We start from the raw sequence: 21,740 nt of genomic DNA, 5'->3' as shown, positions 1-21,740 counted from the left end.
ATTACCCGCTACTGTGGGACGACGGGCAGCTCATCCGTGGGGCACTTACCTTTAGGCTAAATTGATGGTTTCTTCCGGAAGGAGACCCTCAGAGGCTCTTCAATCTTCTGTAGTTATCATGATATGGCTCAAGTTGAAGGTCTATTCACCCGAAATCCACATGGACAATATCATGGACTAGGGAACCTTGGAATTACGCCGAGCCGAGATATGGACCACGTCAGAGATTTTGGCAGAATTGAGTAGCAGAAGGGAGGTCATGCGGCGAAACGCCCGGAGTTAGGGGACCCTACGCCTATGTTTAACCTTGAAGATGGAAAGGAGTTGCTTCTTGTCACTGTTTTTGCGCATCAATCACAGAAAAGATGCCTCAAGACACACCCGCGCGAGTGAAAGTCGACTTGGCTTAGACGCGGCACTTGAAGCTTCAGAATAAACGCACAAATAGGCTGCTCACAAAAGGTTAACTCTGAGGCCAGGGGCACATGTGTCATGAAACAGACAGAATCTGCGGCGCATGAAGACAATTGCTTTTGTGGTATAGATCCTGCTTATTCTTCTTCATCTTCATCTGTCTCTCTCATACCGCTAACTGGGGTCCTTGGTGTGGCTGGCCTAGTCCTAGATTTGCGGGGTGAAGCATCCATACCCTGGAATAGACTGGACTGGATTGGTTCTCGATTACTTCGGGGAGCTTCGGCCATTACTTTAGTGTCGTTTCTCTTTTCGTCTTCTTTTGGCTGAAAGTTTTCATGATCAGATTTGTTTCACTGAAATATCCACTCGTCGTATGTAACATACGCACTGTAAAAATCGGCGATGATGGTAATATCACGAACCATGACTTGTAACACAATGTTCAGCTTCACAGCGATAAGCGACGAGATTTAGTTTATCCAGAATATTATTCCTTCCCTTGTAATACATACTTACATATGGCATTCATCCTCCCCCAATACCCATCCAATATGCCCGCCATCTCATCCGCCGGGTGAATTCCATCCTATGCCCCACCAACGGCGGCATAATCTGGAAGGCAGAGAAGAAACTGGGGCTGAACTGGGCTGGTTAATACGACGATTCGCTCCCTCTGGCTCGCATGATGGGCTCTACCCAGACATTTGCCGCCCTCACACACCTCTCTTCTCTACTGTGCTCTACGTTTGGGGGTTACACACCCCGGGAGCAATCCCATGATACTGCACCAGATGCTGCAGGCCTGAGGGAGTGACATTCTATGACCCGCGGAAGGAATACGCGCACTCATGCCAACGCTATTCATGGCCTTTCTCTTGTTGAAGGCGTAGCGCTATCAAATACCATGCCATACTACGCAGTATGGACCTTGCCCCTTGCTTGTCATGCCGCACCCATGAGGGCATACGATATCTGCCTAGGTACTGTAGCTAACTCTGAGGATAACATGTACACATAGCAACATGTGTTCTTCTTAGCATAAATATAAATACTACTGTCCCCTCCTCTGAGCTGGCTATCCCATTCTTGCTTCTCCTCTCCTCCTCTCTCTACTCTATCAACCAACCACCACATCTCTTACACAATCAACAACCGTCACAATGGTCAACGTTCCCAACATCAAGCTCAACAGCGGCTTTGACATGCCCCAGATTGGCTTCGGCCTCTGGAAGGTTGACGACAACTGCGCTGACGTTGTCTACGAGGCCATCAAGGCTGGATACCGTCTTCTCGACGGTGCTTGCGGTATGTTTGTCTCTCAAAACCCCCAATCGCCTTTACAATTACCCGTCGCCAACTTCAATTACACGGCCATGATCCCATTCCATTGCTTGGCCCCTCCCCAGATAATCCTTGTCTTTCTGCCCCTCATTTTCCCCTGCCAATTGTCAATTGCACCGAGAAAACAGCCACATTACCCCTGTAAAACTACCCCTCCACTGCACTTGGAGCTTCACCCCACACCATGATAGCTTCATGACTTCTCGTTTTACCCGGACAAAACAGAATTTTACAGAAATTCTAATGGGTTTTTCACAACAGATTACGGAAATGAGAAGGCCTGCGGTGAGGGTGTCGCCCGCGCTATCAAGGATGGTATCGTGAAGCGTGAGGACCTCTTCATCGTCTCCAAGCTCTGGCAGACCTACCACGACAAGGAGAACGTCGAGCCCATCACCCGCCGACAGCTCGCAGACTGGCAGATCGACTACTTTGACCTCTTCCTCATCCACTTCCCCGTCGCCCTCGAGTACGTTGACCCCGAGGTCCGCTACCCCCCTGGCTGGCACTACGACGACGCCGGCACCGAGATTCGATGGAGCAAGGCCACTAACGAGGAGACCTGGGGCGCCATGGAGGGCCTCGTTGAGAAGGGTCTTGCCAAGTCCATTGGTATCTCCAACTTCCAGGCTCAGTCCATCTACGATCTCCTCAAGTACGCCAAGATCCGACCTGCCACCCTCCAGGTCGAGCTTCACCCCTACCATCAGCAGACCGAGCTTGTCCGCCTCGCCAAGGCTGAGGGCATTGCTCTGACTGCCTACTCTTCTTTCGGTCCTGCTGGCTTCATGGAGCTCGACATGGACATTGCCAAGTCTGCTTCTCCTCTCATGCAGCACGAGGTCTTCACTGGCCTCGCCAGCAAGTACAACAAGACCGCCGCCCAGGTCCTCCTCCGATGGGCCACACAGCAAGGTCTTGCCGTTATCCCCAAGAGCACCACACCCGAGTACATGGCCCAGAACTTCGGCTGTGTCGGTTGGGACATTGATGAGGAGGACATGAAGCGCATTGCCAGAATGAACCTCAACCTCAAGTTCAACAAGCCCACCAACGTAAGTTTTCACTCTCAATTGGTTTACCTGAGACAATGCTAACATTTCGCAGTACTTCCCTACCGAGAAGCTCTGGATCTTCGCTTAAATAATGACAATGAAATGATATGATAAGTAAAAGAAAGAAGCATTGGAAACATGATTGTTTGGGATATTTGGCGTTTGATGACGATGGGCTGCATTTTGTAGAACCGCAAGGAATTGATGAGACGCTCTCATAGAATACAAAAGACAGTTAACCCTTCAACAAATTTGGTCACTTTTGCGTGATATGATTATCGCTTTGGGAAATGATTGCTCCATGACATGACCAAGACTGAGCAGTGCGTGACCGCCTGTGGCCTCGGTAACTCTCTGTTTGTTCTGGAACCTTGTCTAAACTGTAACTCACATCAAGCTTTATCTGTCTTTGAATGAACCATTTATTGAATGCACCGTCGATGCCACCCTGAGTATCGAAAAAGCCAAACTCCATTGCCTTAACGCCTTGCTTTCTGTGACGAAGCCTTCAAAAGGCGAACTCATGTTCGAACAAATGCTGCCGAAAAGGTTAGTGATAATCCTTAGAATTGTATGATTCAGTGTTGACTTACTGGCATCAATCTGTTTGACCTGCGGCAACGTCATTCGGATCCTGTTCCTATATGCCACAGGTTCCTGCAGTTGCAGCGGGTTTCCTTCAAAATACACCGTCGTCAACTCTTTCTTATCGGCAAGATATTTGGCAACCTCCTTGTAATCGCCGATGAGATTATAGCTGGCCCACAACTCTTCCAGCTCAGCAAGTGACTCAAGACCCTTGATGCTGGTGATCTTGTTGTTTGAGATATCCAGCACATGCAGCTTGGGATTGTGCTCCAGGCCCTCTAGAGACTCCAACATGTTGTGTGAAATGTATAGCTCCTCAAGCGTAGGGACGTCCCTGAGTGGTGACAAATCGCTTATACGGTTGGACTGAATGCTCAGTAGTCTAAGATTAGGCAAACCACCAAGACCAGTGAGCTCAGTAATTTTGTTCTTCGCCAACCAAAGCTCTTCGATCGCCTTCAGAGAGTCGAGGTTCTTGATTTCGCGAATGCGGTTCGATCCAAGCTCAAGAGAAGTCAACTTATCCAACCCCTCCAGCCCCTCGATTTTGCCAATCTTGTTCGCGACAAGGTATAATTCCTTGAGTTTTGTCAAGTGGTTGATGTGCTTGATATGCTTGATTTTGTTGAAGCTCAGATCAAGGCTTGTAAGGTTTGTTAACTCGTCGAGGCCGCGAATGTGCGAAATGAGGTTGTCGTAGAGGTCAAGGTCTTCGAGGGTCTCGGCAAGGGCGGACAGGCCGTCGATTTGCTCGATGCTGTTTTGGCGGAGGCAGATACGGGAAACGTTCTTGAAGCGTTCGAGTCGCAGAGAGGAAATCGAAGCGATTCGAGAGTGCGAACACATAATTTCGTCCGTCTCGGGGTCTTCGTCATCAAGGAGATCTGCACGTGTTAGTCCGAACTGTCCCTCTTTGTAAGTTGATGTGCAGCACATACCCTCATCAGCGTCGATCTGCTCTCCCTTCATGACATTCTCATCGTCAGAGTAGTCAGAATCGGTGAGAGCCTCTGGGTTTGTCATGGAAGCCGACTTTGGCATGCGAAGCTTGCCATCCCAACCCTTGCTGTTCCTGAGGCCAGGGCTTGACTCGCCGTCTGGGCGCGGTGAAGGCTTGTCGCTGTCACTGGGGACTTCGATGTGCGCATGGCCGTCATTTTCTTTATCGGATCCAGGCATGGTTGTGAGTGCTGAGCTCTCTTAGAGCACGAGATGGGCGACGATGTAGTTATTCACGAAGATGGGCGGTAATGGCGGGGCAGATGTGATGCAAGTTTGTAAGCGAGTTTTGAGTCTAGCGAGAGAGACTTTGTCGATTTGAGATTGTGGGGGAGAGGGACGGTAAAGAAGAGAAAAAGGGGGAAGGATGGGATTTTCAGGAACGTGATGGAGGCGGGAAAAAAGCTGATTAAAAGCTGAGAAATTGACCTGAATTATCGGGTGCTTTCCACTTCCACTGGGTCTCTGTTTATGGATGGTTGGTTCCTGAGGGTGCCTTACTTTACCTGCAGAACACAACAGCAAAAGTTTGGCGGGGCTTAAAACCGTTGTAACTTTATAGCTGACGTTATAATATCACCTCGATAATCAGACCATAGGCATGAGACAGATTAAACAGATCATTCTGTAAAACATCTGCGTCAATCGATCATAAATTTAGTAAAAATTGGTTCAGAATTATGATGTTCTTGAAGATTTTACTGAAAAATATTCATGAGATATTTATAATCACTTTACACCCTGCACGCATACAATGAAGTCAGATACATCTCACTATCAGCTGTCTCCCTCAATTTCACTGCATCATCCCCAATTCGCACAGCCGCATATCCCTCAAGCACCAGTCGCGTTCGAACATGTCATAAACTCGGACCCCTTGCACCTAACTACATCTATACACGTTTCTCCCTCCCCTTGCCAGGCGCTTCTTTGATCGCCAGCCCCCATGGCCTCGCATGCCATAACCATATCGGCCATGCGCTCGCGAGGCGTTTGCATGAGGACTCGGCCGCGTATATGGACACATGCAATTATGAGGCCTCATCTGGGCCGCACTAAGTCCCTGCATGTTGCGCCTTTTCTCATGCCGCCTTTGGTGTTTACTGGTTTGTTTGTGGCTTTGTGGAGTTGGAAGTGTTTGATGATGGTTCTGTTCCAGAATACGATCATCTATAATCCGTTCTTACCACCCAATTCTCGGAGTTTGACCATTGAGGAGTTCTCCCGCGATTGTGGACGTGTGAAATGGAGAGAAGAGAGAATTAAGTCATTGGATGGAACAGAGATTGCCTTGTGTGTGGCAGATGTTCCCCCAGTATCTCAAGTGAGTGCGGGTAAAGCAACGACACCAGTTTACATCCTCTACTTTCAAGGTGTGCCAATCTCATAGTCTCAAGCATCACAGCAACTTACTCAGAGTTTTAGGGAACGCATCGTCATTACCACCTAGACTACCAGATCTGTCCTGGATTATACGGCGAGCACATGATAATGAGCCCTCAGTTAACTACACATTGGTTTGTCTGAGTTATCGAGGGTATTGGACATCTCATGATAGACCATCAGAACCAGGAATCAATCTTGACTCACAAGCAGCATTACAATGGATAGCTCAATTACATGAAAGCAGATCAGAAAATGCTGATCGAGAGAAACCAACAGTACTACTCTGGGGACAGAGCATTGGCTGTGGTTTCGCAACCAACCTTGCAGCCAAAGGTCAATTCCCTCCAGGTATAAAACTTAACGGTCTTATTCTGGAAACACCCTTTACAAACGTCCGAGCGATGCTCCAAGCATTATATCCACAGAAGTGGCTTCCATACCAATATCTCTGGCCATTTCTCCGAAACCACCTGGACAGCTGGGCCAACCTCGGCATGATAGCCAAGAGATTCCCAGATACGCCACCAGGGATATACATAGTGGAAGCCGGAAAAGATGAGCTTGTTCCTGCCAATCACGGCGAGGAACTGCTTCAGCGATGCCGACGGGTTGGACTCCCAGTGGAGCGCCAGAAGGTCCGCGGGGCACTTCACAACGAAGCCATGGTGAGAGTCTCGGGCAAACAAGCACTTGCGCAGTCCATCTCGACGGCTGCAACACGGGCACGGGAACAGGACTTGTTAAGAAAAGGAGAAGATGTGAACAGTGCAGGGAAGGGGTTGACTTGAAACTGGTCAAGTTGAGGGGCAAATCATTCAAGTCTCGAGTTCTCTGGCGTGAATTCGGGACATGTTGGTCATCTGCAGCCGTGGCGTACAGGGATCTTAAGTGTGTGTGACAAGAAATGCCGTCACGGTCAACCGTATAACAGGCATTGTCACCGTCGATGCCCTCAAATCTCAGGGAGGTTTCTCATCCGAGTCTCGCACTAAGGGTCACTAGAACCCAGCAGGCTGTATCGAGTGTGGAGGCGTTGGGAGCTATGTCAGGTACCTTACCTTGGTTCCCCTGGTTAAATCACAAATCATACCCACCGACGAAAGGCTAAAAGATCCACCATCAATTAAAACAGCATGGGGTTAAAGGGAAAAAAGTTGATTGTGGTAGAGAGTGTGTTTGGAGGGGAGAAGCCATTCTGTGAAGTCGTGAGAATTAGATAGACGAGGAGGCCTCGTCAGGGTCATACATCATCAACCCAATTGAGCATGGCCTTCAATTGATCTCAATTGATTCTGCAAGAGCTTACGATTCAGATGATGCAAAAAATGACGAGGCTCGACCATATTTCAAGAGCCTTGCAGCTCCATAGCCGAGCATGCGTTATCATGCAGTCCCATGAGCTTGAGTGCTTCTGCCTTGAGGAGTTCCCCATTCAGCACGCAAGGTCCCCATAATTAATCATCCCAGCACCACCAACAGCGAAGGCACATGCTGTATCTGTACCTAATTTGTTAGGATGCCCTCCCCGAGACTTTGGTCGGCTTCAATTAAGTCAAACCGCTAACAAGGCCCCCTTACCTTTCAAGTCCATGCTTTCGTTTGTTTTTTTTTGCTTTTCCCAGCCCCTTTTCCTCTGTGACTCCCATTCAATCCCTGCTCATATTTTAACAACGGACGCCCTTGAATTGATCAAAGCACTCTTTTTTGCGTCACGTGCTCTGGCGTCAATATCGCGCGGCCACTTTTCCACTCTACACGTACACCCTTCTTAACACACGCGTCTGGGTCACTACCTATCACCACCGACGGGGCTGACTCGCCTCATGCAAAGGAGAAATGGATGGAATGGATGGCTCATTAGCGGGGGTAGAACTGCATCAGGCAGCCCATCTCGTACTGTTCCGCACGGGGCATCCATCTCAAGTTATAAAGATGGTGTGTCTTCTCCCATTTCGTAGTTGTTCTTGTATCCTGAGACGAATCAGAAGAGTGATCATTTCCAATCACTATTTGAACCTGAGGTAGGTTTCAATTTTCCAAAATACCCAACGATATTCTTCCGGCGTCTTCTTTCATCTGCCTCATTCTTTTGTTGCCTCGTTCTGTCTCTGCCTGCTTCGCTGTCCACCTCGTTATCGGCCCAACGAGTATAAAACAACCCAGCGATCCCATCGTTTAATAATTTAAAACTATCTTTACCGAAGCATCCCTCAGAAATCATCAACATGTTCTCCTCTTCCAGACGCCATGAGAGCTCAAGCAAGAGTTTCTCAAAAAGCCACAAGGCCAGCAAATCGAGTTCTTCTTTCAGCAAAGACAGTGGCATCACCAAGCGAAGACATGAGTCTCGCCATCGCCGACCAACAATGACTTCCATGACCAGTGCCAGTGGCGATACCATGATGGACAAGTAAGTCACTGTTTCTTCAATTCCCAAATCGTCACTCACACGATTCAGCAACATGGCCTCACCCATCGTCACTCTCGTAGTTGGCAGCGAACAACGTCTCTTTGCCGCTCACGAAGACGTTCTTGCCACTAGCCCTTTCTTCAACAATGCTCTACGAAATGGATACATGGACGTCGCCAGCAAACGCATCTCTCTTCCCGACGAAGAGCCCGAGATCTTCAGCTCTGTTCTTGAGTTTCTCTACAAGGGAGACTACACTCCTCGTCTTGTTCACAACAAACGTCGTAACTCGTACGAACTTGAAGCTGCTAGCGAAGAACAGCGTGCTGCTGTCGAGAGCACAGTTTATCATCGTGGCATCGACGGTGATCTTCTCAAGGATACTGTCATCTACTGTGCGGCGGAGAAGTATGGACTTGATGAGTTGAAGAAGCTGTCGCTGCGAAAGCAAGGACTTCGTAGGTTTCAGTCTCTCCCCTTTCAACCTTGTACTGATGATCTTTTTTCTTTTTAGAATCTGGAATCCAATGTAGCACCATACTTGCTTCAGCAAGATACGCCTATGCCAACACTCCTGATACTGACTCCAAGCTACGGGCTCACTATCTCGCACTCATCATTCGTTCACGAAGCACTTTCAAGCGAAGTGGTACTATGCAACTCGAGATGTACAACGGCGGCACTCAACTTTTCTTTGATCTTTTTGTCGCTCTTTGCAACCATGTCGACGACATCTCAACCGCACAGTGAGCCTAAGTCTCAATATCTATCTCGCAACAAACACTAACAAGGCAGTAGAAACACTCCTCGCTCAAACCGCCACTTCTCTTAATGCACATTCCTCACTGTGTGGCTTCTACTCCGTTTTAATGAAACATGAATTTCCTTTCTCTTCGATACAAGGCGTCGACTTCACAGTACTGACAAATACCATAAAACTAAAGAAATACTGGGGTGGAGTTCAGGTGCTTTTATTGATGCTTTATTCAAGGAGTTCTAACGGTTGAAATTTGGCGTTGACATTTCTTTTCTGTACAACTATTCTTCTTACGGGCCCCTAGAGGGTTCAACATTTTGGAGCACAGGGGTTTTTGGATCTTGGCTTCGCTGAACGCGAGCCGGTTGGGTGATATTGGATTTTTCACGATGATTTTGTACCGAGGATACCAAGACTGTCATCTGAGATGGATGGGCCAAAATATGTATCATTATTCACGACGCTCATTTTCACGAACTTGAAAAGAGCGAATTTTCAAATACAGTTCATGTCTTGCATTGCTTTGTTCACTGTTCTTGCTTCAGTGAGATTCCAAAAGTCCCGTTGAGAACGTCAAATGGGGCGTCCAACAAGGTTTACCAAGGACCAGACACATCGTGAAACACAAGTAGTTTCTGACGGAAGAGATCCCCGGTTGTGAGTCACGCTGTGGGATAAGTGCGATCTAACTTGCGAGGAAGCAAGCGAACCATGCAAACCGCGAGTGTGAAATGTGGGGTGCTCAACAACGTCTCGCATTTGACAAAAGGCCCGGACTGTCCGACCATGACCATCGATAATAAACCCATACATGGGAATGTGCTTTTTTTTTTTTCAGATGCATCAACAGCTGAGAGCTAACAAGGACGAGGGTGCAGGCTCAAAGATGCGAGACGCAAGGGTGGTTCACGGTGTTGTTCTCAAGCGTGAATGGTGCAAAGATAACCTTAAACAAGCAAGGAGGTCATACGAGCGCAATCATGAGCTTGGACTGAAAAGCAAACGCAAAACGGACATAGCTGAAAATGGTTTATGATTTGTCGGTGCCAGCGTCATTCTGACAGTTTCGGTGTCTATCCACTCTACCCCATGTTACTAGAGTCTCTTATAGTAGTCGTCGTTGGTTTAAGAAATGCAACTAAACTCTCAAGCTTCTCATACGTCCATCAGTCGTGTCTCAGCGAATGGCATTAGCCTGTAGTCTCACAATCCTGTGCCGGGGAAGGCGCCTTTCTTAGACAAAACCACAATGCCTCGTTCTCGTGCAATATAACCTTTCATAAGTTCCTAAACAAACAAACGTTAGTGACTCAGATATTTATAAGGCTGAGATGGAGGGGGTGTAGATAAAGAGCGTGAATGCCCCGGGCAGACACTTGGCTAAGGCAGCAATTTGGTGACGATTATATAGTCAACTGACTGCCACGCAGATGCCAACGACAACTCTCAACTGTTTTGGACTTGAGAAATAACGCTGAGCCAAAAGGCAGCCCGCGCCTTATCCACAGGAAGGATCTGTTAACTTACCTTGTAAATCATATTGGCCAGCATGCACTCAACTTCATCCGGGTCGACCATATGACCGCTTCCCATGCTAACTGCAGCCTGGAATTCGGCTACAGGTATTCTTGTACGACGGACCGGGGTTGTCTCGCCCTCTTTTGGTTCATCAAAACCACCAGCAATGAAGACCTTACGTAGTAGGTTACGCAAGGCGATGTCTCGGCCCCTTTCGAGGGTAAGGTAAATACGCCGCTTGACGAACTCAGCCTCGCCATCCTGTAGAGCCTTGTCGAAGGCTTGTAGGTTACCGGACTTGATACAACTGGCCAGAGGAAGGAAGAGTTCCTGTAGACGAGGATAGTTCTCGAGGAGGGCTTTGGTAGGAAGGACATGACTGGTGAGGAGCCGGCAAGGGATGAGGTAGGTCAAAATTCGTCTATAGCCATATCAGCACATGTTTCACGGCTTATATTGATACTCCACTCACTCGGATTGACGGAGAGCGTCTTTGTGGCATAGTTGCCACGCTTCATTGAGATGAGATTCGGCCTCGAATATTATTAGATAGTGGCATTGATAGGCGACGGCACACTCACCTTATTGTAATTCTCCTCAAGGAACAGCAAAACTCCCTCGTAAAACTTGAAAGTCACTCGTTGGGACTTTGGGAACATTTCCAAAGGCGGCATATCGCCCTTGTCATTGTAGACAGCCAGCGTCTTAAGAATAGTCCGCGACAAGGAAGCTGAGTTCAACTTGAAGTAGGTTTTGAAAAGAAGGTTGATAACGAAATAGATTCCCCATTTCCGTGATTCCTCAAGGGGTGCTCTGGACACAATCAGCCAAAATCAACGTGCCAGATTGTAGTGGCCATACCTGTCATTTAGACAAAGTGAAAAGATGCGCTTGAGGTGTCCTTCGCAGTCTCTTAACTGAAGTTGCTTATCCGTTTCTGGGTCGAAATCGTCCGATATCAACGAGGCTCCAGGGCCAGTATCAAAAGTCTTCGCTTGGCGCTCCTCGTCGGATTTAATCGCAAATAATCGTAGGTACTTGCCCACCATATAGAGGGAAGGGATAGTCCACGCTTCGAAACCATGTGAGTTGTATCCACGGATGAGTACGGAGGTCAGTTCCTTCCATGCCTCGTACACTTTAGTCCACGTAGACTATGACAAGGATTAGTGTGATGCTCTCAGAGCCACCTATACAAAGTCTCGTACCTTTCCGCCCTCTCCCGCCAAGATCTCAGCAATAGCTTTCCAATATGAGGTGTACACCTCAACCCAGCCCGTCGTTTCATCATGGCTCATTTTCCGCCGATGAGATGTACTACTCTTGACGAAGTGCTTGATGTCGCCCTTAACGCTGTGAGAATTCGTACTACGCCATACAGCCATGAGGCGATGAGGGTCATCTGGCGGGGCAACAGGCGATAATGTTTGCGCGAGTTTGTAGCCATTTTTCTGGGAATGCGCTTCCGCAAACTGATCGAAGAGGGTGTTCATGGTTCCTGTGTTAGACACGCAGTATGTTCAGTGAGAGTGCTGGTCGTAGTTCAAACTGAGCATGAGCAGAATCAAAAGTAGCGATATCGATTTAATGAATGACTGAACAATCCAGTGACACGGTTGTTATAGGCTCCAGTTTGTATTACCGAAGTTTGTGATGTTACAAGTCGATCGACTGGCCTCTCACTCTGTCGTTGAACTCATCTTCCTCCTTCTCAACTTCTTTGAGTTGCCTGCCTGCGTTTCTGATTGGCCATCGGGCCCACCTTCGTCCAGAACTCCTTCCTTAGAGCTGCACGTGACGCTCTACTGAAGTGGGACTCGGTCGACCAATCGCTACCGGGGCCTAAGCCCTCCGGAAGGTACGACCCACTGTCTTGCCCTCCTAATCGCACACAATTTTATCTTGCGATCTTGCAAACTTGCCATTTACTAACCTTCCAGTCAATCACCAGAAGTCACCGTAAGTGCATACCAGGACTCATACAGGGAAACCCACTGACAAGTAAACAGATGGGTAAGCAGTTTTTCTATTTTATGCGCTCGATTGCAACGATGCCGCCCGTCGGAGGATTATGACGACGAGAAACAAATTTCGATATTTCTTCACAACTTGTTACGAAGGGGAGAGAAGGACGAAGGATCACCTCCCAGCTACTACAGAACATCGACAACTGCTCACACAATTTTCTATGTGTTTGCTGAAGCGGGGCTTGTCAAAATTGTGATCGGGGAGCCAATTTCGAATTTCGTCAACACCTCGACTTACCACTAGCACCACGCACTCGAAATTTCGATTTGATCCTCCGGCTCGGCTCGCGGCATCACATCAACAAACAACTATCACCTGCAACGTCTAATACTGACAATGTCTTCAGGCCGTCTTCAGGAATACGAGGTCATTGGGCGCCACTTGCCCACCGAGGCTAACCCTACCCCCGCCCTCTACCGCATGACCATCTTCGCTCCCAACGAGACGGTCGCCAAGTCCCGATACTGGTACTTCTTGCGCGGTCTCAAGAAGGTCAAGAAGGCCACTGGTGAGATCGTCAGCGTCAAGACTGTGCGTAGCAATAATCCAATGAAGGAAAACAATGGGCCAGGCTAACTGGGATAATCAGATCCACGAGAAGCACCCCCTCAAGGTCAAGAACTTCGGTATCTGGATCCGATATGACTCTCGTTCCGGCACGCACAACATGTACAAGGAGTACCGTGAGCTGTCCCGAACAGATGCTGTCGAGTCTCTCTACTCCGACATGGCTGCCCGCCACCGTGCTCGTTTCAGGTCCATCCACGTACGTCGAACTCAGTCGATCAGCTGCTCATCATAGATACTAACAAAATTTAGATCCTCCGCGTTGTCGAGATTGAGAAGACCGAGGACATCAAGCGACCCTACATCCGCCAGCTGACCCAGAAGGGACTCAGCTTCCCTCTCCCCCACCGCATCACCAAGGAGAACACCAAGAAGATCTTCAGCGCGAAGCGACCTTCCACTTTCGCTTAGAATGATTTCGGTTTAGAGGACGGTTGGGCTCTGCGGGTGTTACAACGGATCATGGAAATATCAACTGACTTTGCTCAATAAAACGGGCATTGAATGAACCAAAAATTCTGAGCATGCGGATGCTGCCTGGTGTGAAAACAATTGATTGGGATTTAAAAAGTAACAAAGACTACCGATTGTGAACTATTATGACGACTCGCCTGTCCCGCTCCCCGGAGATGTTTCTATCTGTGTATCGTTGAAAAATTCTGTCCAATATGTCCATTCCATAGGCACGCCTTGCTCCAAGCCCATACCAAAGTCGAGATTCAGTGTTTCTGGTGAATCGAACAGTATTGAAGGATCCATGCTGCTCGTGTCGTACTGTGATGTCAAACCTGGCCCCGACGAAGGAATATTTATCTGCGGGTTCGTACCATACTGCAATGGTTGAGCCATATTGTTCATTGCAGGAGGTATGAAAGAGGTTGCAGGATCCAGGTTCATGCTGGAGTTAAAATCCATACGCTTGAGCAGCGCTTCGGTTCTCGCCGCTCTTGCTTTCTTGAGCAATTTCTTGATAGGTCGCCAAAGTGAACCTTTCGCTGTGTCTGCAATGTGCTCTCGTGACGATGGAAATGTTCTCTCCACAACCACCCAAGCCTTGTCTACTAACTCTCCCTCTGTCTGTACGCAGAGTTCTGCCAACGCAACTGCGAGAGGATGCCATTGCACATAGGTGTCTGTCCACCAGGCAAACCGATCTTCCCACTGGTTTTTCGTCATACGCTCTCGCAGCTCAATAATCGAGATCGCAGTACGCAGCATAGTCTCTTTTGAAACTCGGGGTCGGTCGGGAGCTGGTCCGCCGGTGAAAGGATATTGGATGTTAAGCCAGAGCTTGAGAATGACGATGCGAGCAATTTCAGAGGCGTAGATAGATGGGAGGTGTGAAGGTTTGGCAGTATGGATGAAGCTGGTTTCTAGTTGACGTATATGAGAAATAAGCTCCTCTTCCGTATACAGGAAATGTTCTGGCTCGCCTCTAGGGCTGTAATGTGGGTGTGATATGAAGCCGAAGATGCCTGAGCACATAGCAGTACACAAACAGACAACATTCTCGGCAGGCGTTGTTTTGGGTATCAAGGGACCTATGGAATCCGGTCCGAAATCGTCATCATCAATGGGGGTGGGCTCCGCGGTATCGAAGCCTGATCGAGTAAGCGTTGCATCCGAACCACGGTCTTCTGAGCCACGGATATCGAGAACAACGATGAAATGCCATAGACGGCGCCTCATCTCGGCAACAAACGGTGTAAAGCGGTGACCATCGCCGTCGCGATGGAGATTAAGTCCTTGGGCAATACGGATAATAAGTGATGTAAGAACCCAAGACGTCCGGTCATGTAAGTGCACACGCATCATGCTCGTGTACAGTGTCAGGGCTTGGAGAGGTTCGATCTTGGTTGTGCTGAGGTAGTCTGCCTCGGCGAGTGCCCGCTCAACCGCAACACGGTATCGCCTTGTGAGAATTTCCTTGTTTTCGCCCAGCTGCTTCAAACACGATTCTGGTGTCAGGCAAACAGCTGCACAGAAGTAGATAGCGAATAAGACAGCGTTGATCTCAGGAGTGAAGGTATGTGTTGTCGGTGACTCGATATAAGCTTGGAAGTGCTTGCTGATGGTTGGTCGATGCAGAATCTTCATGAGAGGATCGACATTGCGGGTGTAAATCGTCCAGAGCCGTATCATCATATTCGGTGGAGGGTGTATTAGCGGTTGCCTCGATGTGTAATCAGAGTTTCCAAGTAAGAAGCCCGAAGGACCTGTAGATGCCACATCTACTGACTCTGGGCTTTCGCCCTCTTCTTCATCATCACTGTCTTCAGAAGGTTGATTCAACGCTTGTCGAATTCCCTCAACCTCAGCACATAGGTTTCCCCAAAAGCCAGAACCGAGATACTGTTCGCCAGTCTCTAAATTAGCAGCCTGCGCTGCTACTGCTTGAGATTCATCACAGCGGTTATCCAGCGTTGCCGAAAGTGAAGTTGAGCCTTGGAGACTCTGAATGTCCCCCTCGTCCAATTGCTTCAGTTTGGCGGGGTCAGCCTGGTTGACGATGCTCTCAAGACGACTGATCCTATCGAGTAGTTCACTCTGGCGAGGCCTTGGAGCACGTCTTGTTGGTTTTCTTGAGGGAAAGACACAGTCGAGGCCAAAGCGAGAACATTGACCACATAACGGTTGTATCTTGTCGCATTTGATTTTGCGTGTGCGACAGTTTGAACAGCTCAGTACTTTGGCCGGACGACCTTCGCGGGAGCTCATTCTGGGCGATTATGGCCAATAATATATAAATAATTATGTTAATGACTTAAACCGAGACTGCCGCAGTGATTATCTCAAATAATCATGGCGTTGGAGTCGTTATATGCGTTGAAGTTTAACTTAAAGCAAGACAAGTAAGCAAATAACAGCAAGAATCGACAATCTGTAGCAGACAGAGGAAGTGCCGGCGCGGCCCCACCCGACTCGACTTTAGTGACGTTTAGATTTTTTATGGGTGACATTTGTCTCTTGTCTCGACCCTGATTCCCTTTCTGCCTATCAAGTTCCCTGCATAAATTAGCATGCATTGCAATCCTAAGGCTGAGTGAGGCTAGCCTTATTAACTCTCAACGGTTTTAGTTAGTCCAGACACCGTGAACGGGCTTGGGGATGGCTGGAAACTGAGACTTTGAACCTAAGAAATTGTTTAGATAAAGTTATTATAGATTAGGGAAGTTCTAGCAGGTCTTGGATTAGTGAGTTTTCGCACCTTGATTCAAGTTTCAAGTCGCCTGATACCTATGAAGACACAGGTAGTGAGTGCGAAGATTGCCCCAGTTGTCGGGTGCCGAGGGGAACTTTTGTCACACCTGAAATTGAAGCATGCTGATTCGACTCATAGTTAACGGTCAAGATAGCCCGTGACTCACAATTCTTTGACTTGGAATAGACGATCTCGGAGTGATAACAGAGATAGAAGATATATGAGGTCTAGAGCTCCTCATGATCAGTATGGACTTTAGAGATTCGTACTCACGATAATCACCTCAATCAACTCAACTTACCCTAAACTTTCAACATGGAGTCCACAAAACCTTCGTCAATTGACTTTGTAACAGTCAAGACAACACTTCCCGTTTATCCACTTCCACCCAATCATGAACGAAGCACTTTTCGATCAGAACGTCTATCAATGCGTCATATGACTGAGGATGATTTCGGGTTTCTTCGAGCTCTTCGCACAGATCCAGATGGCATGAAATGGTCGTCGCAAGGAGGTCCCGATATTGAGATGGAACAAACTGAAAAGAGCCTGAGTCTTCGCCTACCTCCAAAGGATGTCGAGAGGCACGATTGGGTCATCTCACTTATCGAGACTGGTGAGCCCATAGGATTAGGAGGCACCTGCGTATGGTCGAGTGAACTAGGCTGGCCCGCTCTGGGATATATCTTTCTGAAAGAGCATTGGGGCAAAGGCTATGCGTCTGAGTTTATGAAAGTCTACCTCGATAAGTGGTGGTCGCTGCCAAGGAACGAAGTTGAGCTCACAGTGGACAAGAACACAGTTCTTGAAGAGGACGGCGATGTCAAACAGGAGTGCATCTCAGCCGTCACAATGAGCGAAAACGCCCCGAGTCAAAACGTCCTTAAAAAGGCTGGTTTCGAATTTGTGTCGTCGTGGATGGAAGCTGATACCAAAGACGAGTCTCAAGAACTGACCCTACATGGGTTTGTTGCTCGCAAGGGAAAGGTTGCCGTTTAGCCAAGCGAGGTCGACAACCGAATAAGGATATAACAGAGGCCCTTTGACCAATCGGTCTGATCCGAGAACGAGGGTCTTTGGTCAATAACGATGCGGGAAATGGACAAGGACGCGACCGGACATCTCAGGAAGTCCGTGAGAGTTTCCGGGTCCGGACGGGGTTCCACTTTTCGCCGATATATATGACGATGACTTCAGCAGCATCAACTCATTGTAGATTTTCAAGATAATTGAAATATTATACGAAGCTTAAATTAACCTGATTATATTGAAAATGTTCATCTCTATCCCCCTTCCTTCTCTCGTGGCCACTGCCACAGGCATCACTGGCTCAGCCTATGCATCTGGTAAGACTATACAGTCAGATCATAAGACACTGACTAATAACCCTAGGTTTCATTGCCTCTCTTTCACTTGCTGGCATCCCTGCTGCTCTTCAACTATCAGGACCCCCCGGTGTTTCCGTTTGGCAGGTTCTCTTCAACCGTGGATTCGCTCTTATGCCCAAACTTGCTGGAACAACAGCAATCGCCTATTTGTACGCCGCCTATACAGCTCACCAGCAGGGCCGTAACTGGAAGGGGCTGGCTGCCAGTGCTGCTTTGACGGTCTCCATCGTTCCTTTCACCATTATCTTCATGAGTTCAACAAACGACCTTTTGTTTAAGGCGTCTGCTGGAACCTTGGATGCTTCACAGGAGGACGTGGCTACGTTGATCGGAAGATGGGGAGTTTTGAACTTGGTCCGAAGTCTGCTTCCTCTTGCTGGAGCGGCTTTTGGTTTCTCAACTCTGTTCAGCGAAGAATAAAGACATCAGTTGAAGGTAAACCGTTATAGAGCCGAAAAAATTGAACCAAGCAACAGTGTAGCACTGAAGCAATCAGACATGTCGCAGTCATGACATTTGGCATAAATGAAGCCGCTGTATTTTTATGTATCCTCCAAAGGGAGAGGGCCCAGTGACGATAAAAGAGCACCAGAGTTTCACTTTCATATGCTAAAAGGCTTTGATAACGCTGCCTCGAAGTAAAAATCGAGATAATTCCATCTAGATACTCCCATTCGTTCGCTTTGAATCCCGCGGTTCACTTCCCACAGAGCAACTGTCGCCAGACTTTTCCTTGATAGGTGCCTCTAGCAGTTATCCCATGAAAATAGCCCAGAGAATTGATTCATTCCCAAAAAGTCCCCATTGCTGTCAAATAGTTCAAGGCTCATACCATCATAATTCCCTTAGTTCTCCTTCTCAAAATCCTTGATGAGCTTGTCGCATTTGCCCAGGTTCTTCTTAGGCTCCCAAGTGTTCTCCTTGTTGCCAAAACCCTTCCACTTGACCTGGTAGTAGAGTACCTTGGAATCAGCATCAACCTGCGAATCAATGATTTTCTCAACCTCCCATTCGGTAGTAGAATCGCCACGTGTAGCCTTCTTTCTGACAGGAGGACGTCTGGGGCTTCTCTTCGGCACTGCTTCAGTTTTGGTCACTCTGATCTTGGCTGGAGGACGGCCACGACCTCTCTTTCCACAAACGGGCTTCCCCTTCTCCAAGCCAGAAGTATTCTCATCCTGAAGGCTAGAAGTGGATGCGACACGCTTAGAACGACGAGGTGGGACTGAACTGTTCACTTGCGAGCGACGCTGGCGCTTGGCTGGAGGGGCTACCTTTGCATCTGCGGCTTCTTCATCGCTCTCATCTTCCGGAGAGAGAGCGCGCTTCTCAGGCTTAGGGTCCTGTTCAGTTTTCGAAGAATCGAATTCCTCTTCGCAACTCTCATAGTCTACAAGGTCAGAAACAATTTTTGGTGGGAGCTCTTCTTCTTCTTCATCATCATCGACCCCCTCAATACTAGAACGAGGCCTAAGATTCTCATATAAGCATGTCAAGTTGATAGAACGAAATAGGGTGCTCAAGAACTTACCCGTTGTGCTCCTCCAAAGGCGACTTATCGCGTGCATAGAAGACAGTGGGCACAGATTTGGGAGGGGGCATCTTGCTGGAGAGTGAAAAAGAAGTGAAAGGATTTGTCGTTTCGACGATCAGGTCTTCTCTAGAATTCAGGTCCTTGTGTGAGTTTGCTCGTTGTAGGAAAATCGTGTTGCGGATGGTGTTGCGCGACTCTGACCTGAGCCTTTCATTAAATCATCAAAGGTTTAAAATAAGGGTGAGATAAGATTTACCTGTGCTCGTAATTATAGCACCTGACTGACTTGCAAGGTGCAAAAAAAGGTGAAGAGCGGATTCTTGAGAAAAGAAAATAAACCAATAACCCGAGGCGTTGGCAGTGGTGGCAGCTGCTAAGAGCTGAGGCGGTAGAGGATGTGCGATATGGAAGATCGTAGGTAGGGGAAGGGTGTTTGAAGGTGGGAGAGATAATGTAGGTACTTCTTCTGGGTTGTTGAACGAGTTAATTTGGAAAACGGGAGCGTCTGTGGAGGACTTGTTAATATTGGATGCAAGTCAGTGATCAGTGATATACTACATTGGAGAAGGAACAATGACTACCTTATCAACCACTTCGTTAAATACGTTAGTCATACTCTCTGTTACAATACAACTGATCGTTTGTTAATGAAGACCACTACACTAATGTATGTATCTACGCTTTCTTTTGTTCCCGCCAATCTGCAAGGTTCCGCTTGACATGAGATCACAGCCGAATGACCAACGCGCCAGACTTCAACATGCTAATAATGAGAGGCGAAAGCGACTGGAATTTACTACTCAATCTCTTCCACCTCATCATCCTTGAGTTCTCTGTAACGACCCTCCCTCACGGCGGCCTCCACCGGGTTCTGAACGTCAATGATGCCTGTCTTTTTCAATCTGAATGCCTGTTAGCTCTGTGCAACAATTGAGTAAATAGAAAGTGTGATCTTACCGTTCAAACAATACAAAGAGCCTTTCAGCCTCTCGTTCCTTCTCCTCCTCCGTCATCTCAGGCTCGTCAACTGGCTTCTCAGCATCGACAAATTGGCCAGTGATGGGGTTGACTGGCTTCTGCGCCTTAGCCGCATCGGCGCCGTGAGCCTCTGCGACGGAAGCTGGAATAGGGATGTTGTTTTGGAAAAGAAAGCCAGATGCAAAGCCGTAGCCAACGTTCTCGACAAATTTAGAGGCATCCTTATCAGACAGCTCGAAGAGCACATGCTGGATCAGGTTGCGCAGTGACGGGGCCATGGGGTTGTTGCTGTTTTGGAGTAATTTGGCCGGTAAGCTGTGTCCTTTGCCCAGAACATCCTTTCTCTCTTCCTCTGTCGGTAAGAGCTTTTCGCGAATGAAGGCCTTGCTAGATTCAGGCGCATGCTCGTATATCGATCTTACGAGACCAAGGACTGGCACAACCGAAGGATCCTTCTGCTCGTCGGGAATGGTTCGAATGGCGACATCTAGGATGTCAATCACCCTAGATACTACCCTCTCGGGATCGCTCTTGGGGTGAAGAGCCTCCTGGCTCTCTGGGGTACTTAGGTCAAGATTGAGGAAACCGTTGATGATGAATCCGACTGGAGGGTCAAGCGGCTTCGTTTGGGAAACATCAGCCTTGAACAGTACAGCTATTAAATGAGGGACTGCAGGATTGAATAACGAGGCTTTCTCTTTACACCAGTGTGTAACGTTGAACAAGAGCTTTACGGTTTCGGTGAGCGCCATGTCTTGCATGGGGTCAGTCTTGGCCTTGGTATCCATTTCCTTTGCATGCTTTGCTAGGTTGTTGATAATGCGATCGGCCAGTTTCTCGTTATCAAGGAGCTCCTTCAGGTCGATCTTTGTTTCATATGTAGTAAGGAATAAGATACGAGAGTTGAGAAATTCATCATCATAATTCCCAGTGTCTAGTTCTTTGATGGCTTTGGGAGCAAAACCCTTGTCGACAAACATATGTCGCGTAGGAGGGACAAGGAGCATCAAATTAGCTATAACCTTCAATGCAGCCCGGGCTGCTTTGGTAGATGGTTTATCATAGGCATGGCGGAGGAGCATAGTGAAGCCCTGACAACAGTTAGCAATACTTCAAGACCATTCAGCCCTCATTACGAGAACAGGGGGTGCACTGACTGCTTCCGAGTAGAGAGGCTCGGCATTCCTAGGGTCTCGACTGTATAATTTAAGCTGTTCTAGAGCTGTGGCGCGGTCTGTCTATAGCATTAGGAAATGATGTATTAATATCCTTTTCAGTCAGAAGACTCACCATCTGGAAGAAACTGATCTTCTTGGAGATCTGCGGTGAGGGCTTCGACCAGTTCCGTGACATTTTTGAGCTTCTGAGCCCCTGTGGGTATGCCAAAAGGTTCCTGAGCGGCCATGATGATTCGAGGATGAGTGGAGAGGGGGATGTTGATGGTAGGTGTGATGGTTTAAGATGAGCGGGGAGAAGATGATAGAAACTGGACATCAGCCACTAACAAAACGTGTTATTGCATTTTAAGACGGAGTACTATAGGTAATTTTGGGAAATTTCACATGTATTCAG

The 21,740-nt window shown here is 48.1% G+C and overlaps 10 protein-coding genes across 10 annotated transcripts; 6 read left to right on the top strand and 4 right to left on the bottom strand.

Annotated features, from left to right (window-relative positions):
• The first annotated feature begins 1,506 nt into the window (after window positions 1-1,506).
• On the top strand, window positions 1,507-3,064 carry FOBCDRAFT_213186 (NADP-dependent oxidoreductase domain-containing protein). Its single transcript, XM_031194519.3, has 3 exons — window positions 1,507-1,722; window positions 2,020-2,813; window positions 2,866-3,064. Exons 1-3 carry the CDS (start codon window positions 1,578-1,580, stop codon window positions 2,899-2,901), a joined length of 975 nt encoding a protein of 324 aa, XP_031029257.1. The 5' UTR covers window positions 1,507-1,577; the 3' UTR covers window positions 2,902-3,064.
• On the bottom strand, window positions 3,021-4,927 carry FOBCDRAFT_153117 (uncharacterized protein). The gene is made up of 3 exons (XM_031194517.3): window positions 4,340-4,927; window positions 3,407-4,285; window positions 3,021-3,351 (listed from the first exon to the last, which is right to left on the bottom strand). The coding sequence occupies exons 1-3, from the start codon at window positions 4,578-4,580 to the stop codon at window positions 3,335-3,337; spliced, it is 1,137 nt and encodes a 378-aa protein (XP_031029255.2). The 5' UTR covers window positions 4,581-4,927; the 3' UTR covers window positions 3,021-3,334.
• A 419-nt stretch (window positions 4,928-5,346) lies between these two features.
• On the top strand, window positions 5,347-6,574 carry FOBCDRAFT_284581 (Alpha/Beta hydrolase protein; the record flags this gene model as incomplete). Its single annotated transcript, XM_031194515.2, has 2 exons — window positions 5,347-5,773; window positions 5,826-6,574. 2 exons carry the CDS (start codon window positions 5,347-5,349, stop codon window positions 6,572-6,574), a joined length of 1,176 nt encoding a protein of 391 aa, XP_031029253.2.
• Window positions 6,575-8,011: 1,437 nt separating this feature from the next.
• Window positions 8,012-8,946, top strand: FOBCDRAFT_284580 (uncharacterized protein; the record flags this gene model as incomplete). The annotated part of the gene is made up of 3 exons (XM_031194510.2): window positions 8,012-8,196; window positions 8,245-8,654; window positions 8,711-8,946. 3 exons carry the CDS (start codon window positions 8,012-8,014, stop codon window positions 8,944-8,946), a joined length of 831 nt encoding a protein of 276 aa, XP_031029248.1.
• A 1,022-nt stretch (window positions 8,947-9,968) lies between these two features.
• Window positions 9,969-12,201, bottom strand: FOBCDRAFT_213182 (uncharacterized protein). Its single transcript, XM_031194506.3, has 6 exons — window positions 11,680-12,201; window positions 11,333-11,625; window positions 11,053-11,284; window positions 10,944-11,005; window positions 10,481-10,892; window positions 9,969-10,240 (listed from the first exon to the last, which is right to left on the bottom strand). The coding sequence occupies exons 1-6, from the start codon at window positions 11,962-11,964 to the stop codon at window positions 10,157-10,159; spliced, it is 1,368 nt and encodes a 455-aa protein (XP_031029244.2). The 5' UTR covers window positions 11,965-12,201; the 3' UTR covers window positions 9,969-10,156.
• Window positions 12,202-12,691: 490 nt separating this feature from the next.
• Window positions 12,692-13,570, top strand: FOBCDRAFT_8350 (ribosomal L18ae/LX protein domain-containing protein). The gene is made up of 3 exons (XM_031194503.3): window positions 12,692-13,030; window positions 13,089-13,265; window positions 13,319-13,570. Exons 1-3 carry the CDS (start codon window positions 12,836-12,838, stop codon window positions 13,475-13,477), a joined length of 531 nt encoding a protein of 176 aa, XP_031029241.1. The 5' UTR covers window positions 12,692-12,835; the 3' UTR covers window positions 13,478-13,570.
• FOBCDRAFT_8341 (uncharacterized protein) lies at window positions 13,571-15,904 on the bottom strand. Its single transcript, XM_031194500.3, has one exon. It carries the CDS (start codon window positions 15,782-15,784, stop codon window positions 13,664-13,666), a length of 2,121 nt encoding a protein of 706 aa, XP_031029238.2. The 5' UTR covers window positions 15,785-15,904; the 3' UTR covers window positions 13,571-13,663.
• Window positions 15,905-16,525: 621 nt separating this feature from the next.
• Window positions 16,526-17,483, top strand: FOBCDRAFT_8327 (GNAT domain-containing protein). Its single transcript, XM_031194502.3, has one exon. It carries the CDS (start codon window positions 16,584-16,586, stop codon window positions 17,265-17,267), a length of 684 nt encoding a protein of 227 aa, XP_031029240.2. The 5' UTR covers window positions 16,526-16,583; the 3' UTR covers window positions 17,268-17,483.
• Window positions 17,484-17,493: 10 nt separating this feature from the next.
• FOBCDRAFT_213174 (uncharacterized protein) lies at window positions 17,494-18,261 on the top strand. Its single transcript, XM_031194499.3, has 2 exons — window positions 17,494-17,614; window positions 17,661-18,261. The coding sequence occupies exons 1-2, from the start codon at window positions 17,542-17,544 to the stop codon at window positions 18,074-18,076; spliced, it is 489 nt and encodes a 162-aa protein (XP_031029237.2). The 5' UTR covers window positions 17,494-17,541; the 3' UTR covers window positions 18,077-18,261.
• A 1,551-nt stretch (window positions 18,262-19,812) lies between these two features.
• FOBCDRAFT_153106 (guanine nucleotide exchange factor) lies at window positions 19,813-21,630 on the bottom strand. Its single transcript, XM_031194497.3, has 4 exons — window positions 21,459-21,630; window positions 21,326-21,402; window positions 20,148-21,259; window positions 19,813-20,092 (listed from the first exon to the last, which is right to left on the bottom strand). The coding sequence occupies exons 1-4, from the start codon at window positions 21,571-21,573 to the stop codon at window positions 19,987-19,989; spliced, it is 1,410 nt and encodes a 469-aa protein (XP_031029235.2). The 5' UTR covers window positions 21,574-21,630; the 3' UTR covers window positions 19,813-19,986.
• Window positions 21,631-21,740: the final 110 nt, after the last annotated feature.

This window comes from Fusarium oxysporum, chromosome I (assembly GCF_013085055.1).
Source record: "Fusarium oxysporum Fo47 chromosome I, complete sequence".
Classification (NCBI taxonomy): domain Eukaryota; kingdom Fungi; phylum Ascomycota; class Sordariomycetes; order Hypocreales; family Nectriaceae; genus Fusarium; species Fusarium oxysporum.
Note: the sequence above shows the minus strand (reverse complement) of the source record. Positions and strands in the feature narration are given on the sequence as shown.